The sequence below is a fragment of the Capra hircus genome, chromosome 7, assembly GCF_001704415.2.
Source record: "Capra hircus breed San Clemente chromosome 7, ASM170441v1, whole genome shotgun sequence".
In the NCBI taxonomy this organism is placed as follows: domain Eukaryota; kingdom Metazoa; phylum Chordata; class Mammalia; order Artiodactyla; family Bovidae; genus Capra; species Capra hircus.
In genome coordinates this window covers 60,877,330-60,886,070 of record NC_030814.1, presented here as the reverse complement: position 1 = coordinate 60,886,070, position 8,741 = coordinate 60,877,330, and the positions used below count along the sequence as shown (strand labels likewise).

At 45.7% G+C, this 8,741-nt stretch overlaps 1 protein-coding gene across 2 annotated transcripts; it reads left to right on the top strand.

The window, feature by feature from the left end:
- KIF20A (kinesin family member 20A) lies at positions 69-8,628 on the top strand. Of its 2 annotated transcripts, none has more exons than XM_005682979.3 (19): positions 69-259; positions 711-893; positions 2,228-2,310; positions 2,412-2,535; positions 3,382-3,520; positions 3,621-3,808; positions 3,894-4,023; positions 4,203-4,397; positions 4,503-4,614; positions 4,719-4,787; positions 5,006-5,149; positions 5,292-5,457; positions 5,569-5,733; positions 5,848-5,987; positions 6,130-6,232; positions 6,505-6,700; positions 6,943-7,034; positions 7,263-7,400; positions 8,024-8,628. In XM_005682979.3, exons 2-19 carry the CDS (start codon positions 732-734, stop codon positions 8,339-8,341), a joined length of 2,664 nt encoding a protein of 887 aa, XP_005683036.1. In that variant the 5' UTR covers positions 69-259; positions 711-731; the 3' UTR covers positions 8,342-8,628. The 2 variants fall into 2 exon arrangements, with proteins under 2 accessions (XP_005683036.1, XP_005683035.1); XM_005682978.3 differs by having other exon boundaries at positions 73-259; positions 2,228-2,317; positions 2,416-2,535.

Sequence of the window (8,741 nt, the reverse complement as noted above, 5' to 3'; positions counted from 1 at the left end):
TTGGTAACCCGTCCCACATTTGAGCAGAGAGGTCAAGCCTAAGAAAACCGTTTCCGGGTTTCGCCCGCCCCCTTGCACTGATTGGTAGGTGCAAGGTTCGCTATCTGATTGGCCGAACGAACTCAGCGCGCAATTTAAAACATTGTATCAGAAACAAAGGTGCGCTTCGTGGGTGGGGTTGTTCTCTCAAGCTGCCGAAAGCCCAGTTTCGGCTGTGGGGTGTGAGTGAGCCGGTCCCGTAGAAGTGTGGCGTCTTTAGGTAAGTGTGCGGCTGAACTTGAGCCAAGTTGGGGCACCTTTGCTCTGGCGGATTAGGCATTCAGAAAGCGGAACTGCCGCCATTTCTGTTTTTCTTAATAATTCTGTCCTCACCGTGGGCCTAGAAGCGAGGTGTAGAGAATGAGCCTAGGGCTTCTGACACGGCTGAGGGAGGCTCCCTACTTGGAACTTGGCCTTATGTTTTCGGAGTTAGATATCTGTTCATTCCTGTTCGCGGTCCGAAATGCTGCCTCAGATTGGATTAAATGATTAGCTCTTTCTCTCTTTCCCGTTTGATGGTAGTTGAAAGGAGAAGGGAGTAGGAATTCAGGCAGCGAGACTAGGTTGTCCTGGGGCGAGGGAATTGTTTCTTACCTAGAAAAGAGGCAGAATTCTTCAGCCCCTTTTATCCCTTAAGGTTCTCCTCCCTACCCGCTCTTGTCTCTTTTTAGACCTAAACTGCCCCTGCTGCCATGTCGCAAGGGATCCTTTCTCCACCAGCTGGCTTGCTGTCCGATGAGGAGGTCGTAGTCTCCCCCATGTTTGAGTCCACAGCTGCAGATTTGGGATCTGTTATACGCAAGGACCTGCTGTCAGACTGCTCTGTCATCTCCACCTCCCTGGAAGACAAGCAGGTAAAGGAGTTGAAGAGTGGCTTGGGGACTGAAAGTGATATAATCAGCCTACTAGCTGTCCATACAGAGAAGCATGAGGTAAAAAAACCCAGCAATTCTAGAGTTTGACAGGTCAACTCAAAATTAAGAGCATGATAAGTAAAAAATGTACAGTTGTGTGTCCATAAGAAAGCTATTAATTGCGTTGCATTAATGAAACTGAACGCTTACTCTCAATTTATCCTATGAGGAAAGGCAGTCCTTGTCTCTCCTTCACCACGAGGCCCAGACATTTTAGTTACTTTGCACAAGGTCATATCACCATTAAGTAGGTGAAATGTACATTCAGGTTTTAATATCAACCGTACCTTCCATTTAAGGAAACTAACTTTCTGCTGAGCTGTTTCTCAGGTGCAGCATTATGGATGTTTGGAGCCAGATAATTCTTTGTTATAGGGGGCTATCCTGTGCAATTTAAGATGTTAAGCAGCATTCCTGGCCTCTACCCACTAGAATTCAGTAGCTCCTTCCCATTTGTGACAACCAGGAAACCTGTCCTAACATTATTAAATGTCTCTTGAAAGGGAAATGGCCATAGTTGAGAACAGCTCCACTCAGAAGTCTTCTCTTCTGTAGAAGTTTCATGAGAGCAGAAGCGTTGGTAATATTCTTCACTGTGGGCTACCAGAGCCTCTTAGAATTTCTAGGCCAGAGTAGATGTCTATAAATATTTGTTAAATGAATGTGGTGGGTGTGATTATTTAAGATCTCATAGTTACTAAATGATGAAACTGGGACTCAAATTCAGGTATGTCTGCCTCCAAAGTGCTTAACTGGGCCTTCCTAGGTGGCACTAATGGTAAAGAACCGACCTGCCAATGCAAGAGACGTAAGAGACATGGGTTCAATCCCTGGGCCTGGAAGATCCCCTGGAGGAGAGCATGGCAACCCACTCCAGTATTCTTGGATAGAGCACATGAAAATTCCATGGACAGAGGAACCTGGCGGGCTATGGTTCATAGTGTCACAGAGTCAGACACAAGTGGCTTAGCACACACGCAAAGTGCTTCACTACTGTGAATATCACACACTGATTTTCATACCAGTCAGCCACTTCTGATGCAGATAATCTGTGGTACGCCAAGTTTGCAGGATACTGAAGAGACAAGGAATGGTGATTACTGAAAACCTCCATGTGGGTTGGAATGATTATGGAATCAGAGTAATGGCACAGAGTCATCTGAAGTTAATTGGGATAGTGTTAGCATGATTCCCAGAGACTATGTTGTGTTTGCCCATCTGCTCAGAAGTAACTGAGATTAATCTGTGATTCTGACTGGGAATTCTACTAACAGGTTCCATCTGAAGATGGTATAGAGAAGGTGAAAGTATACCTGAGGGTCAGGCCCTTGTTACCTTCGGAGTTAGAACGACAGGAGGATCAGGTACGTTTCTGAGGAGGGAGGATTTAAAAGGAATGATACGTACAGCAGAGGTTCCCAGAATTGTTTCCTTCTGTGACAACTGTTTTCCCCCATCTCAGGGTTGTGTCTGTATTGAGAATATGGAGACCCTTGCCCTTCAGGCACCCAAGGACTCTTTTGCCCAGAAGAGCAACGAACGAGGAATTGGACAGGCCACCCACAGATTCACCTTTTCCCAGGTATGGAGTTACTGATATGTGAACAAGGGACCAACATGTAGGGGCAACTTTATTCCCTCTTCAGAAGGAAAGCATTTTACTTGACTGAGTTTATTGTATATGCATGTCTACAGTTTTGGGGACCCTTGTGTGTTGTGAGTTTGTCATGTACTATTAATTCCCAACAACTCTGTTGTTACTATCATCACTGTTCCTATTTTCCTGGTAAGGATATTGTGACTCATTGAATATGTTCCTGAGGCCATGTAGCTAGTCATTGGTAGAGTTAGGACTTGAATCTAGATTCATCTATCTACCAAGCCCATGCTTGTGACCATTATGTTGCTCCATATTGTGTGCAGCACTGGACTTAGTGGATAGCATTCTGTAAGTATTTGTTGATTTGGATGAAAGATGGACTGGCAGAGAGTATTTAGGCAGCAACTGGTAGCACTGCAGGAAGAAGCTGCTTGAGTAGTCTCCAGAGCCAACCACCCAGGAAGGGATGTATTTTCTGGCTTGACACAGGGAAAAGTGGGAGATGAAGGATGCTACTGCTGCCTCTAACTCACTTCAGTCATGTCCAACTCTGTGTGACCCCATAGATGGCAGCCCACCATGCTCCCCTGTCCCTGGGATTCTCCAGGCAAGAATACTGGAGTGGGTTGCCATTTCCTTCTCCAGTGCAAGAAAGTGAAACGTGAAAGTGAAGTTGGTCAGTTGTGTCCAACTTCTAGCGACCCCATGGACTGCAGCCTACCAGGCTCCTCCATCCATGGGATTTTTCCAGGCAAGAATACTGGAGTGGGTTGCCATTGCCTTCTCCAGATGAAGGATGGGCCTCTGAGAAATTGAGTCTGTCCCTAGATCTTTGGACCAGAAGTGGGACAGGCATCTTTCTTCAACCTGACTGTGAAGGAGATGGTAAAGGATGTACTTAAAGGACAGAACTGGCTCATCTATACATATGGAGTCACCAACTCAGGGAAAACCTACACAATTCAAGGTGAGTATTAGACCTCACAGAACTGCTGACTGTCTTTGGCTTTTGATGCTCTGAGCTGAACAGTGCTTGCTGCAACTGTCCATCTTTCGCATGCCTCCAGGTACCATCAAGGATGGTGGGATCCTGCCCAGGTCCCTGGCTCTGATCTTCAATAGCCTCCAAGGCCAGCTTCATCCAACACCTAGTCTGAAGCCCTTGTTCTCCAATGAGGTAATGTGGCTAGACAGCAAGCAGATCCGGCAGGAGGAATTAAAGAAACTGGCCCTACTAAATGGAGGCCTCCAAGAGGTAAAGTGTTGGTGTTCACAGAGGCAGGGATAGGGGACAAACCTCCAGAAAGTTTTGTGCTTATCTTATCCCTGGACCCCTCCAGGAGGAGCTGTCCACCTCCTTGAAGAAAAGTGTCTACATTGACAGCCGGATGGGTACCAGCACCAGCTTTGACAGTGGCATTGCAGGGCTCTCCTCCAGTAGCCAGTTTCCCAGCAGTAGCCAGCTGGATGGTATGTACCATGACTGGGCTCTGTGCCAATTAACAGTAGGAATCCATTTTCTGCTCCCCAAAACTCAAGGGTAAAGATCAGAGGTTGTAACCTATGTTCCACTTTCTGCGGCCCCTGCAGGCTAAAGGAGAGGTGGATTACCCTTGAGTTGATGCTCTGGACATTGGCTTTTTCCCCAGAAATGAGTCACCGATGGGCACAACCAGACACTGCCCCTGTAAGTGTCCCTGCAGATCTTCGCTTCTCCATCTGGATCTCCTTCTTTGAGATCTACAATGAACTGCTTTATGACCTGTTAGAACCGCCTAGCCAGCAGCGCAAGAGGCAGACTCTGCGGCTGTGTGAGGATCAGAATGGCAATCCCTACGTAAAAGGTATGGGAAAGCACGGTGGCTGGCATGAACCCTGGAGGGGACCTTGGGAGAGACTTGGAAAAGAGTTAGGTGCTCCCATCTTATGTATGCTCATCTTTACATCAGATCTCAATTGGATTCATGTTCAGGATGCTGAGGAGGCCTGGAAGCTCCTGAAAGTTGGTCGTAAAAACCAGAGCTTTGCCAGCACCCACCTGAACCACAACTCCAGCCGCAGGTTAGTAGGTTAATGAGTCAGCCTTTCACTGTGTTTCAGGAAACATTAGTCCTCCACCTGGTCATAGAAGATATGCAGTGACTTTTATTTTTTTTAACTTCTAGTCATAGCATCTTCTCAATCCGGATCCTGCACCTTCAGGGGGAAGGAGATATAATCCCCAAGATTAGCGAGTAAGTTTTTCCATTTAGAAATTTGGGCTTTGGGGCCTTAAATGGTGGTTGGGGGAGGGGACAAGACAGTCCTCAGAGGAATTACTTCCATTAGATTCATGTTGTCTTTCCTTGGGTACAGAGTTTCTTCATAGGTCCTTCCCTCCCTAGAACTATATGAAGGGGCTAAAAAGCATATAACGTGGGGTCCTAATGTCAGATCCTGTCCATCACTCAAGGTTATCACTCTGTGATCTCGCTGGCTCAGAGCGCTGCAAAGATCAAAAGAGTGGCGAGCGGCTGAAGGAAGCAGGAAACATTAACACTTCTCTGCATACCCTGGGCCGCTGTATCGCTGCTCTGCGCCAAAACCAGCAGAACCGGTAAGCTTTTCACTACAAGCCAGATGGCCTGGCACTCTGCAGTTTGCCAAGAGACTTCCTGATCATCACAGGGGCTAGTGCTAGTATCTCCTCAGGGGCTAGAGCTCTGCTCACAGCACTATTCTCTTTAATTCCCTGCCAGGTCAAAGCAGAACCTGGTTCCCTTCCGTGACAGCAAGCTGACTCGAGTGTTTCAAGGCTTCTTCACAGGCCGAGGCCGCTCCTGCATGATTGTCAATGTGAATCCCTGTGCATCTACCTATGATGAGACCCTTCATGTGGCCAAGTTCTCAGCCATTGCTAGCCAGGTGCGAAGCTATAGGTGGGATGACTGTGCGCACTTTGGGCTGGTACCTGTACTTCAGAAAGCTACTAGGAACTAGTAATGGATTCAGTTAAGATTTTTTTCCCCTCACTAGCTTGTGCATGCTCCACCTGTGCAACTGGGATTTCCATCGATACATTCATTCCTCAAGGAACACAGTCTGCGCGCTTCTCCCAGCTTAGAGACTGGAGCTAAGACTGACCCAGGCCTTGGTGATGACATTGAAAATGAAGTTGACATCTCCACATATGGGAAGGAGGTAAGAATGCAGGAAAACTTTGGTGCAGCAGCTTTCCATGCTATGTTCCAAGTGGACCTGTACCTTTTTAGGGCATGGACTTCTGATGACCTCTGACCTGTGTGTCCCTCCTAGGAGCTCCTACAGGTGGTAGAAGCCATGAAAGCACTGCTTTTGAAAGAACGGCAGGAAAAGTTGCGGCTGGAGATGCAGCTCCGTGATGAAATTTGCAATGAGATGGTGGAGCAGATGCAACAACGAGAACAGTGGTGCAGGTACCAGCCAAGTAACCCCTCTTGTTCTCTCACTGAGACCATAGGGTAGGGAGTAGAGACTAGGGTGGAGTAGTGCCTCAAGATCTGCTTTCCAAGCTCACTCCTCAGAATCTGCACTGACTTCTCTTTTCTCCTCTGACAGTGAACATTTGGACACACAAAAGGAACTACTAGAGGAACTGTATGAAGACAAACTAACAATCCTCAAGGAGTCACTGACAAGTTTTTACCAAGAAGAACTTCAGGTGAGTTGCCCTGAACCAGCCCCAAGTAGCTGCTCAGATTCCCATCACTAGCTTGCCTGAGATAAAGTAGGGGCGGAATGTGTAATTCACCTTTCTCTCGCCTCCTTAGTGCTTTATGTCAGTCTATATTTGATGAACTGATTTAGAGTTTGACTGGCCAAGAAATGGTGTAAATGCTAATTTACAGGGAAATTTTTGGTCATCCTTCAGTCGTCTATACCTATAGGATTTGTCTGACTCTGAACAGAATTGTGTTCTCTGTTTCCCTTTAGGAGCGAGATGAGAGGATTAAAGAGTTAGAAGCTCTCCTGCAGGAAGCCAGGCAGCAGCATGTGGCCCATCAACCCTCAGAGTCTGAACTGTCCCTACGGCGATCACAAAGATTGGCTTCTGTTTCCACCCAACAGCTCCACGAGATTAAAGCTAAACTGGAACAATGCAAAGCAGAGCTAAACTCCACCACTGAAGGTGAAGAGGGAGAGAGGGCACAAGCAGAAGTATTTCAGGGAGAGCTGTTCTTCAAACTTAGGCTTTCTGGGGCCAACTCCAACATAATTTCCTTGACTGCCAAGCTACATCCCCTTGACCTTTCATTCTAGGATGCACATGGCCTCACTTATGTTTTTTGCAAACTACTGTTAATTCAGTTAAAGAGGTAAGTCCAAGGCTAGAAAGCCTACACATGTGAGGTTATTGTTTCTTCCCTTCAGAGCTGCAGAAGTACCAGAAAATGTTAGAACCCCTACCCTCAGCCAAGCCTTTCATCGTTGATGTGGACAAGAAGTTAGAGGAGGGCCAGAAGGTAATTAGCGTTCTCCATTACCAAAGCTCTCACCTAAGACAGTTTCCAGCACTGTATCCCTGGTTAACGTGAGGACAAGGTGCTTTCTGTGCCATCCTGGAGAGTGGCTACTGCATTCTTATAGCTAGCCTTTCTAATTTTACTTCTCTTCAGATGGTTCTCTGACTCCTATAGGTCACTTGGTGTGACGTCTTGGCCACAATTTGGTTCCTACTCTTCCTTTTTCAGAATATAAGGCTACTGCGGACAGAGCTTCAGAAACTTGGTGAGTCTCTCCAGTCAGCGGAAAGAGCCTGTTGCCACAACACTGGAGCAGGAAAACTTCGCCAAGCCTTGGCCACTTGTGATGACATCTTAATCAAACAGGTTGGGGCAGCCTATATATCGCTTTCTCCCATCAGCCCATGTCAGAGTATATGCGAGGAAGATAAAAAAGATTTTTAGGCTAATCTTTTAGTGAGGGGAGTTTCTCTTCCTTGCAAAGTAACCATTCACTAAGTACAAGGCATTATGCTAAGTAATTATAGGCTTTTTCTGTTATAACTATCCTAGGGAGGGAGATATTATCATATTTCATCCAAGATGCTTTAACTGTAACATACAATAGTAAAACAAAACACTAACAATTAACCTATGACACTGTCATCAATAAATGCACCCTGATTCCATCCAGATATATGGAAATGTAAAAAAATACATCCTAATTTGATACCCACCCAGGAAATGAGGTTCTTGGAGGTTAAGTAAAATTCAGGCTCATACCACCTGATGTGTTAGAAAAGGTCCTTCTATTCATTGCTATTTGTTTGGGTCTTAAAAACCAATACCCACCCCCAACACACACACCATTCAATTAAAGCTCTGACCATACAGAGCTAATCTCTGTAAAAAGAAGTTTTATTAACTATAGTGTGTATTACCTTGCCTTCTTGAGTTTCTCTAATAGATCAGACAGAAATGTTTTCTATAACTCTGTTCATCTTCCTTAGGATCAGACGCTGGCTGAGTTGCAGAATAATATGACGCTAGTAAAACTGGACCTTCGGAAGAAGGCAGCATGCATTGCGGAGCAGTATCATACTGTACTGAAACTCCAAGGCCAGGCTTCTACCAAAAAGCGCCTTGGTGCCAACCAGGAAAACCAGCAACCAAACCAGCAGCCCCCAGGGAAGAAACCATTTCTTCGTAACTTACTTCCCCGAACACCTACCTGCCAAAGTTCCACAGACTGCAGCCCTTATGCCCGAATCCTGCGCTCACGGCGTTCCCCTTTACTCAAATCTGGGCCTTTTGGCAAAAAATACTAAGGTGGTGAGGAGAGAGCACTTCCCTCAGGTGGGTCTGCTGCTCAGTTTAAGAAATAGGTTTCTTTAAAGCTTTACCATATATATACCTGAAACTGTCTATCTAAAATGCAATATTCAGACACTAGTAGTTTTTCTCCGTTTTGTAATATAATCACCTATGTAATCTTACACTTTTTTACTTATATGGTTTCTGTGCACACAAAAATTATATTAAAATAAAGATATTATTCACATTTTAAATCTGAATTCCAAATCTAGCATTATCATTGAAGTAAATTATAAAAGGGGCAGAAAAACTGAAAATCAAATATCATCCAGGCTCCTGGGAACTTTGCACAGGCATGGCAGTGGAGACCAGCAACTGGTATATAGCTAACTCAAGAAATCTTGGTAAGAAATG

Bases quoted from the DNA above. Each gene is read 5' to 3' on its own strand.
- KIF20A (XM_005682978.3), top strand. From the start codon at position 732: ATGTCGCAAGGGATCCTTTCTCCACCAGCTGGCTTGCTGTCCGATGAG. The intron at 5,734-5,847 runs GTAAGAATGCAG...TGTCCCTCCTAG, and splicing joins TCTCCACATATGGGAAGGAG to GAGCTCCTACAGGTGGTAGA. The intron at 6,701-6,942 runs GTGAAGAGGGAG...TCTTCCCTTCAG, and splicing joins GCTAAACTCCACCACTGAAG to AGCTGCAGAAGTACCAGAAA.